The sequence below is a fragment of the Sinohyriopsis cumingii genome, chromosome 4 (genome assembly GCF_028554795.1).
Source record: "Sinohyriopsis cumingii isolate HCF-2022 chromosome 4, ASM2855479v2, whole genome shotgun sequence".
NCBI lineage: Eukaryota > Metazoa > Mollusca > Bivalvia > Unionida > Unionidae > Sinohyriopsis > Sinohyriopsis cumingii.
Window position 1 is genome coordinate 126577034 of NC_142964.1, and position 23040 is coordinate 126600073.

A 23040-nucleotide genomic window follows, 5' to 3' on the forward strand; every position below is an offset into this window, starting at 1 on the left:
ATGTATCTTGTTTATTTAATCTTGTTTGATCTTGTTTGGACCTTGTTTGACCTTGGTTGGTTGGGTGTTTGGGCCGTGGTTGCTTCAGTTGCTGATTTGTTTGGGGTCATGATATGGTGGTGATTTTTATTACTGGGGGTTAGTTTTTTCGCCGCATGATATGGGATTTGCTTGTTGTTCATGATATATATGGTTTGATATTCCTTGATAGTGTTGGGGCATTCATGGGATTTAGGTAGGTGGGGGCCCCTGATGTTGGTACATTTGGGTGTGGTTCTACGACATACACCTTTGTGGTTTCCCCGCATTTGTAGCATAGTTGGGTATATCTACATCTGTTAAAGAAATGTCCCCAGTGTTGGCAGTTGCTGCAGAACCTGGGTTTGTTTATGTAGGTCTCAAGGCGGTGGCGTGCCCCAGAGTGACCTAGTCTTATCATGGTTGAGAGTGGAGAGTTTGATTCTAGTATCGCTGTATTGGTTTCCTGTCCTAAATGATTTTTGAGTTTATACGCCCTATTTATGGGGGTATCACTGTCTTTGAGTTTGGCAGTGAGGGTTTCATTGTTTATCCCTTTATTTTGTTCTGTGAGTTTTAGAACTGCTTTAAATGTGGGGTTGCTCGTGCGGGTGGGGGGTGGGGGGTGGGGGTGGCTAAGTCATTTGTTCGTGTGTTATTGTTTATTGCCATGAGGGTCTGGTTGCTATTGTGTGTTTTGGTTATTATGTTCTTTGTCTCTATTTGTTTGTGTCTTTCGACGTTACCCCTAATGTTGTTAATAATTTCAATTTCTAGGAATTTGGCCATTTGACTGCGAGTGCTGCAGTGTACTATTATGTATCTTGTGTTTGGCCTAAATATTTTGAATTGTCCTTGATGAACCCTAAGGAGGGCCTGTGTGAGACTGTTAACAGTTAAATTTATCAGTTTATTGGAGTTGCTACCGATATAAAGTGTGTGTTCTATGGGGTGGTATGAAAATTTGGCCTGTTTCTTTGGTTCTTTGGGGGTGTGTGAGTTTGAATTATTTTTGGGGGCAGGTTTGTTCTTGGTAAACATGGGTCCCTTCCCTTTACCCTTGCCATCTCACAAGTTAGGTTTTGATTTAGTGGTTGGGTTAGCTTGTGTTTTGTTTTGGCTGCTGAGTAATTGTTCTTCAGTTAAGGGTTTTGATGGTCCAGGGGTCTGACTGTTATGATATTTCGGTTTGTTGTTACTGATATGAAAGGGTGGAGTTATCGTCCCCTTGGGCGCCATTTTGGGTGTTGTTTTTCCTTTGTTACATGAGTTGGGCCCTATTTTCGGTGGGTTTCCTATTATCATGGCTATATGGTTTTTTTTTCGGAGATTGTGCAATGGCCATGTATTTGGGGGTGGGTGGCTGGTCTTGTTTTTGGAGTGGCGATATTGGTGTTTCTATAGGTATTGTATCGTCCAGTTCATTGTTTGCCGATGGATCTAGTAAGTTTTTGAAACTTACAGTTGAGTTGATACTTAAGTCGGCTGCTGATATTTGAATTAGTTCATTTCTCTCAGATGTGGTTAGATGCGGTGTTGTTAAATCATTCCTTTCAGGAGTGGATGAGAAGTTGAGTTTCTTCTCGCAAAGTTCAAGGTGTTTGGAGTTTGCACTGAGATCCAATTTCCCCATGATTATTTGCGGGTTTGGTATCATAGGGGTGGGGGGTTTATGCGATTTCGTTTCCTTTTCAAGCCTATTGTTTCTCAGAATTTGTTTTCTAGTGTTAAAGTTAAGTTTGTTTGTGATTGATTGAGACATTCCTACTTTGGTTTTGAATAAGGTTTAGGTTAGTTATTGTTGTTAATAGCGGTTGTGATTAGGAAGAAACAGGGAGAGAAGAGATTCTGTTACGTTCCGTGAATCGGAAAATCTCACAGCGGTTTGCTTGTGCTTGTAACTTGTGAGGATTCTGACCAGGCGTGGTACTAGTGTGTTTCCTAGTGCCTGTTTTCGGGAACAGTGCTAACAGCTAGAGTTGTTATTATGAGAAAAAGGTAGTGGTTAGTTGTGTAATTTGTCGTATTTATTTTCTATGATTGAAAATCACACAATGATATTTGGTGCTTTTATCACGTGTGGATTCAATCCAGTCGGTTCTAGTATGGTTCCTAGAGACTGTTTAAGAGAATAGGCGGCAAACTGAGTAGATACGGAATTTAGTACAAGTAAGGTAAAATATATTATAAGGAGATGTAAACAGCACAGAGTTTTAATTGCCCGCAGGCTTAGTAATTTTCCTACCTTGTACTAAAGTACTTAATTATTATACGAGGTGATATGATCCAAAATGTTAGTCGTTCGCACCATTCCACGGAATAAACAGAGAAGATGGAGGTGACAAAATTATTCAATCTGTTAAGAGATATCTATTTCTGTATAATGGATGTTGAATATGCTGTAGAAAGAATAGAAAATGAATGGAGTGATGGAGATAGGAAAGACTTGTTAACCATTCAAAAGAGTTTAAAGGTAGCCAGAGATCTCATTGTAGGGATGATAGAAGAATAAGTGAATAAGTCGAGAGGATTTATTGACCCACCTTACGTCAGAGTGGGAAGTTTGAAGGAAGCACTGGATCATGTCATCCAAGTCCGGTGCTTCCTAGAAAACCTATTGCATTGGACGGAGTGGAGGAAGGTAAAATGGGGGTTGGACAAGTTGAAGAAAGGGGAAGATCTCATGAGAATGGTAATGGAGGAAGAAGTCAAGAACATCAAAGATAAATGGTGTAAAGAAAGAAAAGAAAAAGAAAACAAAACAAAGGAAGAGTTTGAGCGGCTTAACAATAATTGGATAAAGATACAGACCAAGTTCAGAGCGTTGGGTCATCCTAACTGGATGCCGGAAAATGATGAGAAGGAGAAGAAGAAGAAGAAAGGAATAGTGAAAAAAGTCAGGAACTGGATAAAGAACTGGAGAAAATAAAAGAAGAAGAAGAAACCCAAAGGCCCTTTTCAGGGCCCCTTCAATGCATTGAAAAGACCTTGACTTTCATTGCCTTTCAAAAAAATAAATTTAAAAAAAATGTTGTATATATGTTTATAATCCCACCATCTATTCCCATGTTCAATTCCGCTTGTCGCTATAAGGCATTCAAAAGTTTTCCATGTTAAATTTCCATTGTCGCTATAAGGCAAACCCCCCTATTTTAACACTAAAATCCCCTTGTCACTATAATGCATATCATGTGCTCCCCATGTTAAATTCCCCTTGTCGCTATAATGCCAGTCCTGTATTCCCCATGTTAAATTCCCCTTGTCGCTAAAATGCCTGTCCTGTGCTCCCCATGTTAAATTCCCATTGTCGCCAAAGGGCAAACTCACTATTATAACATTAAAGTCCCCTTGTCGCTGAATCGTCCCCATTCACTACTGACGGATGGTTGGATTGATGGATGGATGGTTTGCTGGAGTGTGATATTTATAAGAAGACGAAGAAGCAGGAGCAGAAGAACTTTATTTCATACCACAGCCCCCAGATATATACAGCACAGCTGAGAAAATTTCAATTAATGCATGAAATTGTTCCAGTGATCTATTGAGACGAGTATCCATTATATTACTAAAAATAGAAAGTATTTATTTACACTAGCATTCATTTCATTTCGCTAAGAATACACCCTTTCCCCTCAGTATTACAATAATGTTATCAACTTTGTTATTGAGGAACTAGCCCGAAACACTGTCAGATTTCAAGCATTAGAAACCATAAGCTTTTATTGTAGCGCACATTAAAATGGAAAATTATATGATGCGTAAAATTTACTTACAGACAGGAACAATTCAAATTCATCCAATATGATTTAAATAATAGAAGGTTTGCGTCAGCCCTGAGTGATCCTGACGCACGTTGACGCACGAGCAGAGAGAAGATATTGTCGCTGTGTATCACTATCAGAACGAATAAAATGACCTGATCAGACATGTTCATTTACATTCAAAAGGTTCTCGTTTCAAGGTCGAACATCATTTACAGACATTAAATTTCATTTTTTGTGTGGCGTGAAATACATACATACTAACCTTTTAGTAACAGACCAAAGATTTTATTCTCAAATGCAAAACGTTCACATATTTTCAACGGTCTATGTAACCTTCCAATATATAGACTGAGCACATATATAATAACAATAATAATAATCAGGACTTTGTATAGCGCCTAATCTTTAGAAGCTCTAAGCGCTTTACAACATTAGACAACACCTATAAGATAAAAAACATACAATGATATGATTACAAAAACAAACACCATGAAATTAGAAAACATTAAAAAAAATGTCGAGAATATTTAAGGTAGGAAACATTATTAGGTCTTTAAGTTTGTTCTTGCAGTCGAAATAAGTGAGTTTTGAGAGCCCTCTTGAATGTGATCACTGTGTCTTTGTGTCTAAGTTCAGTGGGCAATTCATTCATTTCATATCAGCGGACGTGAAATTATTTCTAAATAAACCGCTGATATTTCAGCCAACATTTAATTTATTCAGGTCACAATTAGGCTCCCTAATATATAAATTAAATAGAAATTGTAACAACACATATCCTTGTATCACGCCTTAAATAATAATAATAATAATAATATTAATAATAATAATAATAATAATAATAATAATAATGATAATAATAATAATAATAATAATGATAATAATATTCCTTAATTTGACGAGAATAACACATTTGATCATGAAAAACCCATACACCGTATGATCCTCAATGTTTTAACAGATTATTTTATTAAAATAATGTCACTTACATAGACTCAGGTATACTCCCACACGCATTTACACAGATTTAAAATGGATTAATCATAAAACTATAGTGGTGAATAGGTACATATATAAACAAGATACTATATATAGGTATACATATTTCAGCATGTTAGAAGTCATATAAAGAAAATAAAACATGCACCAATTATCTCTGGATATTTTGAAAATAGTCTGTATTGGGAGGTGTCAATATATCATTACAGCTCGTCAAGTATGATTTTTATAAAATGAGATTTCAATCCAAGCAAGAGAATTTAAATTACCTATCCTCGTGTGTAAGGAACTTGAAAACGTACATGTTGATGCAGTAAAATAGCTTCTGAAATTGTTGGTTATCGACCTAGAACTCAGGAGTTCGTAATTAGCTGTTAATCTGAGATTACGCTCGGTATTTGATGGTCTTAATTCAGGTAGGTTAGAGGTGTATTCTAGAGAGTTATTGTTTAGAGACATATGTCACGATTTTAAAACAACACAAAAATACGTTTGTGTAAGTGGCTACTGTAGACATGAAAACAAAACATTAAAGGGATTAGTGGCACTCAGCATCAAGAGGTCAGTGTTAGGACTAGTCGGACTGGTGTCAGGATAATGTGACTGGGTGGGATATCATGCTACAAGTCTGCGGCATGATGCTCCAGTGCTAGACATCATTATAAACTCCACACTGCAGACATCGTAGCGATAAACTGAAAAATTGTAAAAGCTACGTTAAAAATCCCCCCCCCCCACATTTTACTGATACTATGCTTCTGACAGTATGGGATTTTTGTTAGAGACAGAGATGAAAAGATTTCCAAATATTACAATAATTATTAGAGTTTCCATTTAACATACATGTAATTATTCCTATTCGTGTGTTAGTCTTAAAGAATTTAGACCCTGAGAAAGCCATTTTGTTTGTTACGTTGACAGTTTGTTTCTGTGACATATCCTGAATCTACCCTCTGTTTTCGAATCTCTTAATTTTCAAACAGTTGGATCAAATAGTGTCCCTTGCCTAAATTTAAATATTTTCTATTTTTCAAAATTGTTTTTTATTTAAAAAATTTTATTGTCTGAACTAATATCTACGCAGACCGTAACACCTTTTATTAGGTAACTTTAGAAGCAAATCTATATCTTAAACCGGCTTTGGGAGTCTCTTCGGTTAACTGCATATATGCCAATATGTACGTGATACATCTGATTGTGTCTATAAATTTATTGGAGAAAAACATATCTGCATTTTCTATTCTACTTTTGTTTAAAGTATATTTGATCTCTTTGAGTCCTTTAGACCTTCCTACAATAAAGGCTTGCTTTATTTCAATTACGTATAAAACGTTCCATAATTTCTTGCATTTGATAAGTCTATGATTTTTGTGCTAAATTTGTTCCTTCATAAAATTTGTATTTCCTTAGGCTTTTGTTCTGTAATTAGGGTTTGAAAACTATGGTTTATATCATCTCTGTTCGATTTTATTTTTGTCAGTTAAATTATATTTCTAAATACGTTTTTCACTGACAAAATGCCCTTGTATACGTTGGTATACTTTTCAAACGCCCTCATATCAACACGATCAGTCTGTTACTGATCGATTTAAGGACTTGCACACAAATTTCCATGAGGAAATCTTAAAGGCAAGCGTTTTTGTTGAATTATTCACACTCTGGATCATAATACAAACATCTGAGAGGCTGTTCATTTCTATATGTCGTTCATTCATTCATTTATATGTGTCGTACATAATATTTCGTGAGTACACAAAATTATACCAATCTATTACGCATTGCCCTTGACCTTAGACTTACACCTGTAACCCACCGCCTTCGATGTTTGACTACAGGACTATAATACTGACCCTAACCTTTAAAATTTACACCTGATACGTTGCTTTTCATCGTTAATATGGGACTTTTAATCTTAGCATTTGAACTATGACATTTTAACATTGAACTTTAAACCTGATCATTGATATCTATCATAAATACGAGCAAAAACCTCTGCTATTTCCATTGAATGTCGAACCCTAACTCTTGATTCTATGAGAACCTGACCGAGTGAGGGCAAACCTTTCGTACTGTAAATTCGGAGGTCTGTTGCTTGTCTAGTGTCTTACGTTAAATCAGGTTGATTTGTGCTGAATCGTTTGACAGTTGCACACTGGATATTAACTTCCATTGGAGCCCCTAAGTCGAAACGAAATGCTAGAAACTCCGAAAGTAATTGAATCTTTAGTCATAGCAAGTCCTAACCGAAGAATTTGGTGCACTACCAATCATACAGAGGACCATCAGCCCAACTTACTGTCGTACAAGCCTAAACAAGGTCATTCTAGACCAAGTGAAATCGGCTCGTATTGATAGCTTTGGGTATTTCCTTACACGATGCTCTATTTAAATGTTACAAAAGTGGTGCCGGAGTATTTGCATAAGAACCATTTCCAGTCAAATATTTTTATTAAGCAGGCAGGTCCTTGTCAAATCTATAAGTTAAGGCAAAGTGCAAGATACCAGCTTGATTTTTGTGTGACGTTTGAGAACAGTTTATCTTTTGGGATTTGTCTTCATCTTCATCTTTTACAAACTCCGTTGCTCATCCTTTTCGCTTTATGTATTTTGACTAATATATACTCACATATATTTACAATTTGCGTATCGTCAAAGGAGAAGAACATTATAAGTCATTGATTTTCGTTCTAATATTTTATCCTTAATATTGTACATCTTGTAATTTACAGCTACAGATTTGTGAAATGAATGTTTAATCTAATCAATCAAATCTTATCGACGAAACTTAAATTTTGATTTATCCAATGTATACTCAGTCTTAGTGTATCTGAAGTGTTTATTCCTATTTCCATTCCTTGCTTCTACTTTATCTTCTATGTTATACTAATTTGAAAATATTATTAATATTTATACATTTCTTCAACCATGTTGTTTAATTTAAACAGGATTTTCTGCGCTGGTGACATAAATGAAAGTTTAATGACTTGCCGCGTAAGCACATTTGCTTTCATCTATTATTTCTTCCATGGAAGAGTGCGCCAATACATATCCATAATAGCCGTTTTGTTCAAAATGAACTTTCGGTGCATTTGCTTTTATTGATATTCCACAACTGTATCTCATTGTCTGGTTTCTCATGATGACATATTTCACACTTTTTCGTTATAAAATTTATTGCTAACCCCATATCACAATATAATATTAGAAACAGTTGAAATAGTATGGATCATTGTTTCATCAGTTATATAATTGTTTGCGAGACGCAGCAGAGATAAAAGTGGTTCAGCAGTTGTAAAAATTACAACGTTGGAACACTTGATTCAGAGACCTTTTTGGAAGTAGTCTAGAACCCATGTTGGAAATAGGGAATACTGAAAACGTGGTCTAGAACTTTGAAATAATGTATGTGTTTGTCATTCTGTCAATTTTGATAGTGGAAATAAACATCCACTTTTGTCTTATTTGATTTATTTATTTTAATATATTGCAGTGTTGGACGAAAATGGCCAAACAATCGGACTCATTACTGTGTTAGTATTTTCTGTTTGAGGTTACTCATGTTTGTTACAATGAAAATTAATGTCTGATCTGTTTTTATAATGTCGATTGGTGATTTAAGTAACAAGTATACATTATATAAAAGAATCTCTAGTTAGTGAACAAAGAGTGCGAGTTTGAATATTTTCTGCTTGTCAATGTTTACATTTACACACTTATTCCAATACATGAATCTTTAAATGGTAATGCTTTGTCCACCAAACCTATTGTTTTGATGAATGCATTCCAAACACCTCGGCTGTTTCTCCGAGATATGCCTCAGATATATGCCAGCGCAGGAATTTACAGAAAAAGTCTTCATTTTGGTTCGCTGAACAGTTCTCCGCCTGTCCTCCCCCCCCAACCCGACCCCGGCAATCTGGGCTATTTCGATAATTGGATTAACTGTAGGATTGACCCAAAAGTTACGAATGATCAAATGGTTTGATACATATTCGGTCAATCCTTGTTTCTTAAGTCGTTTCGGTAGTTCGAATGACAGTTATCTGTGTACATTCAATGTACGAACCATGATATTGGCATCAAACTTTGTACATTCAATGTACGAACCATGATATTGGCATCAAACTTTCGAACGTGATATGCGTTGTGTAAATAAAGCAGCGAGGAAAAGATAATTAAGAATAATAGAACATTAATAAAGTATTGATGGATCAGGTTCGCTAACCGCAACCTGCTGCGGCATTGTATAAATTAGTTCCCTTAATCGTTTCAATAATTTTAATTAAATTTACTCATCTTCGGTAAATGAGAATTTCGGTGTCCATTTCCGTTCCACTTATATGGTCACATTGTTCGCTTGGAACATTCGATGAACAGGAGTCCTTATGTGGATTCATTAAATTTGTTGGCATCTCGACGGCGTCGTATTCTGACGTTATTTTGTACAAACCTTCAGCGGAAGTATTATTCCAGCAGCATGCGTAACAGTGTCGGAACTTCGAAGCCGCACTGGCTACATTCTGTACGTAGTTATATGGGACAGCGAAAATACCCCTTTCTGCATATACCGACTGAATGCAATTAGGCTTTCTAGAGAATTCAAAGACTGTTGCCGACAATTCATCCAATTTCTGCATTAAAGTATCGAATTTCATCGAATTTTCAGAGATCCTTGTCGACAATCCATCCAACATTTGTTTGATACCATCCACTGTCATCGAGCATTTGGAATCTTCTGGAACATGAATTCCACGCATTAAATCTTTCATAAGTTATATTTTATTTTTAAAAAATGGTCTTTAAAATATAGGGAAAGAAAACAAATAATTGCTCCCGAATGTGCTTCCATTTTAAGTGAATTTTTCATAAAACAATTTTCTCACACTTAACTTAATACTGAGACTGAAATATGTATTGACAAATATTGAAATCGCATCAATAAATTCAGAATATTTGGTCACTAACGTCTATTGAAAATCTAATAGAATGATCTTGTGAAGGATAACTCGAGCAAAGTTCTTGAATATAAACGTGTTGCCTCTATTCAGTTAGTTTTGACATTTCAATCGTGCATGATGTAAATAGTTCTAGTAATGGATGAGTATTACGGGTAACGAATGGAAAAGAAATTCATACTACCCGTATTGATTGTTAATATCTATTGAAAACAAGTATGCAGTTCACTGCGATTAAAACTTTGTTTCTCAAAAGCTAAAAGAAATATGAACAAAATTAGGCATTAATTGCCAGAAGGGTATTGAACATTCTCATATGGCACTGAAATACTTTTCTAGTATGGACATTATCGTAATTATGGGACTGCGCCCTATATTACTTGAACAAGGATTATGTATAGTGTAAAATCAGGTTATACAAGCAAGGCCTTCGAATGGCATTCTCAAATTCGTACGAAATTGTTGACAATGAAATTCTAATTCTTTTTAATTTATATTTCTAAAAAGGGTGGAAAAATACATATGGGGGCAGATACGGAGAGAATTCATTCATGTATACGCGGACGATTATTTTTTATAAAGTACGCTGTATGAATGCTATACCGGCACAAGACAACTAATTTAGTTTCCATAAACCGTAATTATAATATTTTGACAAATTACTATATTTGTATGTTAAGTTCAGCAAATATCGCTTATATCGTATGAATGATCTATACGAAAGAAAACTTTTAAAAGGATGAAAATGATATTCTGTGGGCCTCGATTTTTAAAAATATTTCCTTGTATGTGTCTATTATCAAAATTCAGCACGGTGAGATCTCCCTGTTTACATCCAGTAATATCTATGTGGCGACAGTGATACGGTTCAAATCTACTGCGTTCAATTTACCCATACGCAGACTTCTTTTTATTTTCATCCAATCAGCGACCTTCATTCCTTTAATAGTATTTATTATACCACCATACATAGGCTGATTCCATAGGTCATAAAATATTTAGTTTCCAATGAAGATATGGCAGTTGCGAGAGAAGAATTCCTAGATTTTTATTGTCACAACGACGAACACTAACAGCTGAAATTAACAGTATGTTTTAGTACGAGGGAAGACCAGAAAAAGAAGAACATTTCAAGAAAACATACCCATTAATATCAGTGTATTTTTTTTCCCGATCATAATATTTTCACCTTTGATGATGGTTTCTCCTGACCTCTTCGCAGATAATGGATAACTCATTTTCGTCTTCCTCATTTGAAATTTTTTATTTTTCCTTATATTATGTTGGCTTCGAGGAAGTCCTCCCTGCAATTGTATAGTTTTCTCGTAGACAGGCAAAGACGAATGATAGATTTTATTACGTTCTGGCTTATATCAGTCTATTTGACAAAAATATATAGAAGGCACGAAGACCCAAGTTGTTAATATTGCTCTTTAATCGTGTGAATTGATCGAAAGAAATTGCAATTACTAAAGACTTTGACTTGACTAAGTACCAGATGAAGAAAAGAAAGTGTGAATATTTTGGCTCAGATTTCCTGTAAAATATTTACAGTATTATCAAAACAGGTTCAACGAATTACTATAAATTCATACAAGATTTAAGAAATATTTGACATCATTAATCCAAGTTCTCATTTACCATACATGATCATGACGCATGATGTGTTGTATGTACGGGGATTACCGCCATACTTATAGGCGTATATTCTATTCGTATATGTTATATATTCTGTTCTGCAGTGGCTATGTGTATAGTATGCACATTCTAGGTTACATCTTTACATCTCCCAATATTTATAACAGAATTTGTTAAGTATGTTTAAAGATTACTGCAGTTTTGTGTCTTCAGATTCCATGTGAGTGAATTTATGTGCATTTTTAACATTACACACATTAACATTTTGAATTGTGTCTTGTTAAGTCTAAATCTTGTCTTTGCAACTGGCAGATTTTAGTTTATAGAAGACACGCTGGTAAAACGTTCGCAAACCGAAAGTTACAATGTAGCGCATTGAGGTCCGTGAATTCACCATCGAGTTATTTACATTCAGTATGCACTAATAAAGGCGAATTAGCCGAAGCGAAAAACCTATAACGCTCTTACATATATCTGCAAAACCAACACATAATTTAAAAAAAATTGACGAACTTATAATTTGGAATGAGCTATATTTACAGACAAAACAGATGGACGGAAATGAGGACATAACTTAATCCACAATGGAGTGTGTTCTAGATTATGTTGTATCAGTATCCAATGTTCATCCGATTTTTGTGAGATTACAATGAACAATCCCTGATCCACACCAGCCTGGTCGTTACTATTACAAGCATGTTCCAAGGGATTTGAGATCCGTGGCTATGTTTTCCATGCTTAGAATCTGCAATATACTTGATCCAGGACAGATGTTAGTCCTCGGCGATTAATGTAATATCTCTATATATTGTCAACATAAATCATTACAGCAACGTCCCGTTATGAAAATAGATATCACTGATTACAATATTCCAACATGAATTACGCTAACATCTTACTTATAACTTCACTTTGCTACACTGGAACTTGTACTGTGTTATGCAGTTTTCTGTCAGGGTAACTAACATGTAATTCAATGACTTGTTAGAATGTAGAGAGGAGACACAAAAATAGAATCGTGCAATATACAATGTTGACTTGTGTAATATTAAAATATGTTGTTACGTTTAGGCTTTTACAAAATGTAACAAGAAAAGAGTGAAGGCAACAAGCTTTGTAAAATTTAACACGTAATTTATTTCCCAAGAAAAACAAGGTAAAAATGAGAAAAAGGACTTAGGTTTTACGAATCAAATCCAAAAATTATCTAAGAATAATCCAAGAATTAAAAAGTAGAAGAACTAGTAATAAAATCTACTAATCAAACTGAGTTCGAATCACGACGAAATCCAAAATGGAAGGCGATGACTTATGCCGTGGTCAGCATAGTACTGATGTTTCAACAGTTCTTTGTTGACTCACAGAAAATAATATTCGAATGTTTGATTTCTGTGTAAATTTTTATAATTGTCCTTGTCCAAGAATTAATTTAGAGCACAAGTATTTCCAGGGAAAAATAATCTATTGACATCCAAATAATCTGAAGAAAAATTAAAAATTCAGCTCGAACGGGTCATAACAAAACACTTTTAAGTGTGAATGGTTTAAAGCCCGACTGTCCAAATTCTCTGTAGAAAACAGTTATACACTAATTTAAGACGCAAACCAGATTACCGTATGAGGGTCAAAATATCATGTTTCTAGAACAAGATATAAGCTTTGTACATGCCTAACATCACGTACTCTCAGTATGGTCTCGATTTCACTTTATGAATTTTACACTGAGAAAGAATTTTTAAAAATTGTTAACTTCCACTCTTACTGACTCTGAATCAGGGCCAGGAACTAGGTCAGCGTTATATACAAAGTTTCTATCATTAGTTGTGCGCCAAGCAAGGCAGCTGTTAGTACCATTTTTGTATGTCTTTGGTATGACTCGGCCGGGGATCCAACCCACGACCTCCCGCATCCGAGGGGGACGCTCTCACTATATGGCCATCGGTGCGGTCATCATATATATATATATATATATATATATATATATATATATATATATATATATATATATATATATATATATATATATATATATATATATATATAAAACACGTCTTTGGTTTTATGTTTATGTGAGTGTGGGCACATGTCTATGCATGTGTGGTGATGATAGTGAACAATCTAAGTCCATTTTGGTTTGTAAGTGTATTAAGTGCTTCAAATAAAACATATATGTTATTTTCTTGTGATACAATTTGAATTTCCAGTCATTTTCTATAGATTTGTAATAAAATTTAACGTTATTATATATTGGAAGAGTTGCAATTTATATATATTCTGTTTTGTCCAAAAAGAGAATACATATGGGTCCATACAAATTGTGGGGATGAAGTCAAGTTTGCTCTATAAGTTTATTAGATAATCTGAGTATGAAGTCAAGTTTTGATCTATAACTGTGTTTGATAATCTCTCTACAAAGTCAAGACAGACACAATTTTGTTAAATAATCTCTTTATCAGAATATCGTGTTCAGCTGGACAGACCACAAATGTTAACATCATTATTTGCCAACGGCATTAGAGATCTATATTTGAAACACAGTCAAGAATCAAACAAGAATCCCCGATACTTTAACAAAGGAGATCCCATATCTTTAGAGTGCTATTGCTTTGATTCTTGGTCTATTGGCTTGTGTGTTGCTTTGAGATTTAAATTTTCTTACCCTGTCTTGAACGCAATTTCCCGGCTCCTTATCAGAATTCAGGCCATTGTCCTCAGTGTCATCTTTCTCAGTTGGCTCATCGCTAGAGATTGCATCTGTCTCCAAATCCGAAGCTTTACATGTTTCCAAGAAGAAACTAGTTGAGTCTCCATACGGGTCATTTAGACCTACAAAGAAGACGAATACATAAATAGTTTGCAGAACCTTCAGGAATGTAAACAGTCACATGTGTTATTTAACTTCATTGTAAAGTCTTTTTTTCTTATGAATGCTAACACCAGTAGCCATTCAAATCTCATCATCATCGGAGAAATAATCTTGCAATAAATGTCAATAGCCAATCATTCGGTTTTATTACTTTTGGTGGCAGAAAAAGAACCTCTAAATATTTCTACGTCTTCCTTAGACAAGAGAATATATTTTAAACAATTGACATTATAATATTTCAGTCAAGAAAAAATCACCATGGTAAAACCAGATAATGCAATATTATCTTGTTGAAAAAAATGTGTTTCTCAAATAAAATATTATTCTGTAGAAAGACGTTATAAAGTTTAAAGAAAAAAAATACCAGGTATAAATCAATATTCTTGACACAAAATAATAATTCTTGACACAAAATAATATCTTCATTAAACAAGATATCATTTTCTATACGGACTATTTCTTGCTGAAGCAAAATATTATCTTAAACTGGCATACATTGAAGGTCTGTATATTAAAGGGTTTAATGAATATAGTCTGGTATTTATCGTGGTTTAAATGTTAGCTATCCACTCAAAAGAGAATAAAGTCTGGATGATTGAACATCAACATTGTAAGTAAGTAAAATTTACACTTCGATAAATACCAAAACATGATCAATAATCATAATCATTCCGACCCCCCTCGTTATCAAATTAGCGGATGTTCTTCACTATCATCGTTACAAAATGCTCTAATATATAGCCCCATCACAGCTCTTCGGTTCACTTCCTTCTTCATGGATAAGGACTAAGTGTATCAAGTACTCTGTGCTAGTTAAAATGACCTAGTCAACACAGAATCGTAACACATGGTTTGATGAGGGTGACATCGGTGTTGTTGATATTATAAAATGATGTAGATGTTTAGTAATCATTATTTTCGCTTTCTACTCATTTCGATCTTTGAAAACAAACTTGTGTCAAATTTTATTGGAATCCACTGCTCTTAGGTCATATTACCATAACATTGCATAAAAGGTAATCGATGTCGTTTGTTGAAGAAAAGAATGCAATAATTTATGGTGTATAGTGCCTCGTAAAGCTTCGCTTGGCTGCAGAGGTGATTGTCGGAGCTCAACTAGGACTGTGATTGAAATTTTAAATTCTGATCAAACATTTTATCTGAGGTTGCCATTTTTAACACAAGTCACAGTGGTAATGGAGATTGGCTTGTTGATGGTATTACTAGAGCGTTGATATAAACAAATCGTGACATTCGGTATACTGCAATCTGGTTGAGATCCAAAATTAGTCCCCAGAAGTGTTCATAGTAGTAAATCTTAACAAAGAAACATTTGAAAAGTTTGAGACCTGCTCTGAGATTAAATATTGCCTTGATATGTGATCTTCAACTTAAGATAAAACAGTGACACTGGTATGTGATGAATGTTTAAGAATTGATAAACAAGTACACATACTTTGATTTGACTATTGTCATCTGTGAGCGTTTCCATGCAAGACTTTATTTTATTAACCTAAGAAAATATTTAATTGCATTGAATCTAAATTTCGTTTAAAGAAGACAATTGTCATTGAAATGAGTAGCTATTTTGTTCAAAACAATATTTAATCTTATTTAAATAAAATATATAAATGTGGCAATATCACCATAACGTCGGGTAATAGTTGGAATGATTTGCTAGTAACGAGTGAATAACGGATACATTTTATCGGGTGATTAAAAAAAACAGTATTGTCAAGAGTGGGTAAGACAGGAATGTAAATAATATAGTTTTTCATCCAAAAGATGAAATACTTCCGTTACTCACTAGGACAAGTACATTTGTATTCTTATTTAAAGCTGGAATGTATTGGTTAGCAATATGTATAGCATATTGGAGTAGTCGATTTCTTTCGGTATCATTTTGTGTTTTGTATATATTCACACGGAAAATATCATTTGTAGTATAATCATCTTTGCTAATTCAAGGCAAAAAACGCAAACACAAGAAAAATACCGGTTAAGAAAAGAAATGTAAGTACGTTGCGGGATATGAACCAAGTAATCTTGCTCGAGAGGTGTCCATACTTAACGCTTGACGAAACAAGTGACAAAAATGGAAAATCAAACGTTTTGATCATTATGTTCTCACGTCTACTGAGGGCAGTGAAAAAAGTATTTGTCTTATTTCGCTGAAGCGAATTATCAAAATCAAAATTATGTATTGAAAAATCCTCTGCTGGAACAAAATTACAAAAAATAACATTGCACACTGTAACAATACAAAGCAATGTTAAAACGTGTTTAGATTCGTGCCTTTATCTATAACAAAATTATAAAATCTTTGTCTTGTAGAATTTAACAGTCTTTAACATAAATTGGTTGTAGATGATAGTTTTTAACTGGTTACGAAAAGTTTAGGCCTGTTGAATTTATTTCTATATAAATTAAACCCAGCGAAAATGTATATAACATTTACTATTTAAGTGACGAAAGGAAAGGGATTAAACTTACAGTCACTGTCTGTTTGAATATCATTATCCACTTCTTCTTTTGAGCTTTCATTTCCAGTATCTGCAACGCACATGAAACTATTCTAAAGCAGAAAAAAATCAAAATAATTGTGTAATTATTCTTTTCTTTTTGAAAAATAATCTCAGTTAAGAGTCCAATTGAGCCTATTGTATTATTATTTAGATTTGCTCTGAAAAATTAGGAAAATAAAATAATGCATCATATGGCAAACAAAAGTAAGTGAATCAGTCTGACAATTGTTTGTATCTACTTGAAACATTATATGCTGCAGTTTAACATATAGCTATCTGTTTTGCATCAGTTTGAAACAGATGAAAGATTGTTTTAAGTATTTCCAACTCAGCTTTCTATGGATGTTTTGGACCACTTCAGAATTCATTTACAGAAAACACTTAAATAGTACTTTCTGTTTTTACTTTCAGTAGATCTCTTTATGTCAGTTGGTATATAGTTCGTACATTCTGTTCGTATTAATCATGTTTTTGTTTATCAGGACTATATTACACAATCAACACTAAAAGTCACATGGATCCTGCAGTAAAAAGCGTACATAATCTATATATTGTACAACTATGTAATTATTACTTTAATTAAAAGGTTATTACCTGAGGTTCTTTGATCGATTACATGTGTCGCAGTTCATCATTGCCCAATAAACACCACAAGGACTTCATTCAAAGATATTCAACAATACAGATAATTGAAAACAGAGTTTCTTATTTCACGAACTCTTAATCTTACCGTCACTGGCAGTCTCCCATTCTTTTTCTTCTTGCGGTTCCTCTGTAAGAAAAATAAATAAGATAGTTTTTGTAAAATTATGTAAACATATTTTTAATTTTGTATCATCTTAGAATTGTGGTATTTTTTTAAAAAAAAAATATTATTTCCCTCCCCAGACACCATTTTCGATTTGAGTACTAATTAAAATTGATGGCCTTGCCATCAAAACATGCAAATGTCAGCAAATGTGAAGATGGTGGCCAGAGCCATCTGTCCATTTGACTAACCTTCACGTCATTTAACCTCTGTATATCATGTTATTGTAATAAGCGACGAGAATACAGTAAGTAATGTTGAGACCTCAGGTGGTGTAAACGAAAAAGAAACACAAAATATCTGAATTGTGACAATTATAGAACGGATCTGAGATTTAAGAAATTAATATGCAGTGTGATTTGTCCCTGTCCTGCATCAATGTTTATTTTACTCAAAATTTAAGAGAAAAGAAGCTCGAACATTTCTGCCGAAATTAAAATCTACTAAACTCTAACGATTATTTCACAAATAATCCACTAAACATTTTAAAAATATTTTTGAGTACGTTATAATTTGACAGTGATGAACAGACGCAAAACACATTGTGATATAAAATTATGAGAGAATAAACTTAATTGGGCAGTATGGATGGCATCATATAGAATTTGCTACTGGCATTTACAAGAACAACATAAGCAAGACAGCAGTATACATGTTTACATTCAGATAGGAAAACTATGTATTTATATTGTAAATACGATTCTAGTTGTAATATTAACATTGTATATCCGAAACAATGAAATATACTGCGAAATATAACCTGGAGAGGTAAATGTAAATCTCTATATGATTTTGAAAATGTGCAGTATGTCATGTGAAATTTCCAACAGAAATAACTTTGTAATCAGCGTGCAGTCTTCGTCAATCACCAAGAGAGACAATAATCTTTTGCGATGTATGTAATACAGCTTAGGAATTTCTGTTGTCAATACAATAAACTAGAATCTGGTCTTTAACACCCAACATTTGGTTCAACTCTATTTTCGAGTTTGAACATCTGCAAATTAGAATTAGAATTATTCATCGATTGTACTATTTTTAAGGGAAGACAGGCGGTAATTAGAGGCAGAATAAACATGGTAGCGAACAGATACCAAGTCTAATCATGAATGTTGTGATGGAGATGAGAGAAATAAACAAGCAAATTTAGAGATCCTGTAGAACACGAAAGGTCAATGTCAAATCATGTGTGTTGGCTATCATGAATTTTAGATGAGCAACCAAAATAAAATTGCAACGGCTAAAGGACCATTTAACGATGTTGGAACGTAACGTGTTAACGGGCGGTAGTTTAAAATCTGATTTGGAGGTACCAACATGCTTATACGCGTATTTCAAAGAATATTTAACATTTGAAACGCTCTTTTCACAAGAAAATGATTTATTAACGTTACAGAAGAAATTAGTCACCGGTCCCAAAGGTTAAAGAAAATGCTCAATACCTATTATTCCCTTTAAAAAGTGTGTTATAGATTATCTTGTGTGTGTGTGTGTGTGTGTGTGTGTGTGTGAGAGAGAGAGAGAGAGAGAGAGAGAGACAGACAGACAGACAGAGAAAGAGAGAGTGCGTGTTTGCGATCTGGATTTTTAACGTAGCTTTAAAAAGTTTTCAGTCATGTCTCTACGACCAGTCTTAACACTAACCTCTTCACTCTGAGTACCATGCGAGGCAGTTGCTAGCGCTATTTTTGCAAATCTTTGGTATGATTCGGCAGAGGTTCGAACCTGCTACCTTCGGCATCGACTATCTTAATTTAAAGTTTCCAGTTCATTTGGGAATACAAACTGTAACAATTCGGAAAGTCATACAGTTTCATCAGGACAATACTACATGTAATTCATCAATTCATCCAAATACTACTCTACCACAGAAGGATAATAATGAATTTTGGTACAGAAATTGCATTAGTAGCGCAGAGTATAAGAAAAACAGATGGAAAAGCTATGCAACAGAATTAGGATAAAAATGTGTGCTGAAGAAAAGAATTTTTTCAGATGCCAGAAAGTTCAATTTCAAACACGACATTTATCGATATATAATTGGTGTTGGCAATTAAACCTATTACGGAGGTTTTGCAATGTTTGAATTAAGCAAGTGGCAAGTGTATGAAATCTCTTAAGGGAGCTTCAGAAACGGGTACGACGAAAATGTGAGATTGCTGCTAACTGACACAGCTTGGTCATTGATTTTTGCTGAAATGGAGAACTTATAAAATGACATGAACTGAACATCAAGCTTTAAGAAACTAGCTACTGTCGTTTCAACCTGATTTTCCTACATTTATTCATGTTTATTTTATTTTTCTTGTTTTCTAGTTTTGGGTACATATGGTAAATCATCTTCTGCAACTCTACCAGAGCAATAGTATTGGCGGTAATCTTATTATTTAAGTTAAGAATGATAGTGATAAATTCATTTATTAACTTGTTCATCTTTTGATCGTTTGTTTATTTCTAAAGTCAGTGAACTGGAATTGTAAATTGACATAATGTTGATATACTGATTTAGTTTCTTCAAGTCACTTTGTGATATATCGGACTGTTCAATATATGTTTAATATGTAGCACGTATCAATCAATATATATATATATATATATATATATATATATATATATATATATATATATATATATATATATATATATATATATATATATAATTTCTCCAGTATGCTATGCTTGTACAGCATTAGATAAAGTATTAACCTCTATTGAGCTAGTCTTTTGCATACAAAACATGTGTGTGCTTTTTTCATAGAACTGACTGTGCAGCTCTTACATTTTTTGGGGCAATTTCAGTACCAGGTCGGCTTTGGCATTATCAACGATTCTTTTACCGATATTTTCTCATAGTATTTGTCTGTGTTTATGCTTTTCTCTGTTCGTACGGTTTTGAATAGTTGCCTCATTTTCAGTCCCGTGATCCCTGTTTATCTTCGTTTAGCTATGTTTGTTAAAAATACGAACTCGATTGCCCATTTATTTATCTGCTTATATATTTGATTTTTCGTGTTACGCTTTACCATTTCACTTGCTGATTCGTGATAATTGCAGACATAATATTGTTGCATTCTCATTTATTGCAATCACATAATGTTTATCAAAAACATTAAGTGGTTAAATAAGTAACTTTATATTTAATAGTATTAGTCTTGAATATAAATATTTATTAAAGTTATTTGAACCGTCGGTTAGGAGCGCCAGTTCCAAAAACATGTATGCACATCCCATAGTTTGTGCTTATGATTCCACTGATGTAAGTAATAAATATTTCTGTTTTCAATTATATATATATTGAAAGAAATTGAAATGACATGAAACAATTTATACACAAAGAGTTTGCTTCTATACTATGAAGTTCACTTGCCTCCACGAACATCTGTCTTCTCTCTGGATATCGTTCTGCCAGGGCTGTACAAAGAGTACAAGAGTCAAGTATATAATTATGTTAATCTGAAAATTAAATGTATTGATATTATGTAAATTAGATTATGACACTTATGTTAATTAATTCTATTCCTCATTTGCATAATAGATGATAATGAGATCATTGTTTTCCTTCTTTCTTCTTTTGATGAGGTGTACTATTTATTAGTTTTTTACTTGGTCAATTGTTATTATTTGATAAGAGCTGGGAGAAAGGATACATATCGCCTGCACGACATGAAACTGGCACGTGTGGAGCCCATACTTTTAAATAATGTAGGAAGTGCAAGAAGTAAACCATTTGCTACCAACTAGAAACATTCTAAATGCAGAAACGTGTAATGGTCCATGCAGCAGCATGAACGACCAATTAGCACTTGATATGATAGCATGCAGTCTTTTGGAGCACAAATAAATATATTGTAAGTGATGATCTTCCAACAATTATAACATACGATAATGGGAAAGATGGCAGGAGTGCATGCATGAAAGTGGTGTCAGGCTCTTTTTTTTATTCGCCACCTAGAAAAAAAGGTCTGTTTCGACAAGTATTATTGCTTGTGAATTTACTAAACGTGATATTTTGAATTTTATTTTCTGAACGGCTCAGATTTATTCGAACATTACGAGAAGAGTTCAAATCTTACCTGCCAGCATGCGAAGGTAAAACTACTTTTGCACCGTTACATGGAACCAGATATGCCGCTTTTGTATGAAATCTGCTGGGATATAATTCTCTTTTGCAACCTAAAAAAGTGAAAATCAATACAGTCTTATTCAGGTTTTGGATAAAATTATTTTTATTTTGACCCAGCGTTTCTTGTTTTAGTCGAAAAATTTTATCGCACCGGATTATATTGCTTATTATCAATGAACATTCGCTAATGTAGTCTGTTCAGGAATGGAACTCTAATTACAACGCATGCGTACGTGAAGGCACAATAACTTGCTCTCATTATCTCTTTGACAAAACATTATATTTTGACATGATATGTAAAGCAAAGAGTAAACTAATTTCTTATTAAATATGTCTTTAATCGGCATACATAATTGACTTTTATGCTTGTGAGCAGTGTCCTTGTTTATGTGAAAAGAAAGTTATTGACGTGGTTGCTAATATAACCTTACCAAACGTCATGCTTGATTCTGCTAGGGGTTTAAAATGAATATTAGTACTATTTAGAAAAAAACAAAAACGATCGATCAGGAATAGTGTTTAAATTCAGCAATAGATACATTAATACAATTTCAGAGGTCTGAGTAATGTTTTTGAAATGGTGAAGATTAGTCAGATTGATATATATCCTCAGTCACCTCTATCACATCGACAAACGTTTAATTTGATGGTGAAGCCATCCATATCAATTAGTAAGGTCGTAGAATATGGTGGCCATTTGCATAGATCCATCTGGCTATAGTTGACACCGGATATTGCTCACCAAGTCCACTATAGACAACATATAAAGAAGGTTTTATTCGACTATTATTAATAGACCTGAATATAAAAATTTGCTAAACATTACTTTCGCTGTCTGTTCGGATGACCAGTTTCAATAAACGCATCCGAACGAATTCACGTGATTTCGTTTTTGTTTATGGTTTCAATCTTATCAGCAACGAATCTCCTTTTATTTTTATAATTTTATGTAAATGTTAAAGCCATGAAAAGACCCAAAACAAATTATATACAATGTTTTTGCTTCTCTAATATCAAGATTACTTGCCTCCACGAATATTCGTCTTGGGGATGGATACAAAACTGGCCTGCCTATAAAAACAGAAAAAGAGGTAAGTAAATTCCTACATCAATATGAAAATTAAACGGACTGGTACATGAAAATGAAGGCGTGGCACTAATATTTTTAATGCATTTCTTCAGTTATACAGTTCTTACTTATGTATCTGTTGTTTCTTTTGAAGATGTATTCTTTCCGCTTGGTTTCATACTGTTCGATACGAATTGAGAGGAAATTGTTGTTTGGCTCGTACGACATCAAATTGGCACGTGTCCATAATTGCAAACAATATAGAAAGTGCAACA

General features: G+C 33.8%; 1 protein-coding gene across 1 annotated transcript in view; it reads right to left on the reverse strand.

Moving 5' to 3' along the window:
• Positions 1 to 3461: 3461 nt before the first annotated feature.
• LOC149802061 (uncharacterized) overlaps positions 3462 to 23040 on the reverse strand; it is a 42004-nt gene continuing 22425 nt past the window's right edge. The window contains exons 6-13 of the mRNA XM_089956465.1: positions 22724 to 22767; positions 21647 to 21746; positions 20941 to 20984; positions 17496 to 17537; positions 16734 to 16793; positions 14034 to 14200; positions 10881 to 11040; positions 3462 to 9516 (exon numbers count right to left, since the gene is read on the reverse strand). Coding sequence (XP_089812591.1) covers positions 9074 to 9516; positions 10881 to 11040; positions 14034 to 14200; positions 16734 to 16793; positions 17496 to 17537; positions 20941 to 20984; positions 21647 to 21746; positions 22724 to 22767 — 1060 coding nt within the window. The 3' untranslated portion in view covers positions 3462 to 9073. The remainder of the gene's footprint in view (positions 9517 to 10880; positions 11041 to 14033; positions 14201 to 16733; positions 16794 to 17495; positions 17538 to 20940; positions 20985 to 21646; positions 21747 to 22723; positions 22768 to 23040) is intronic.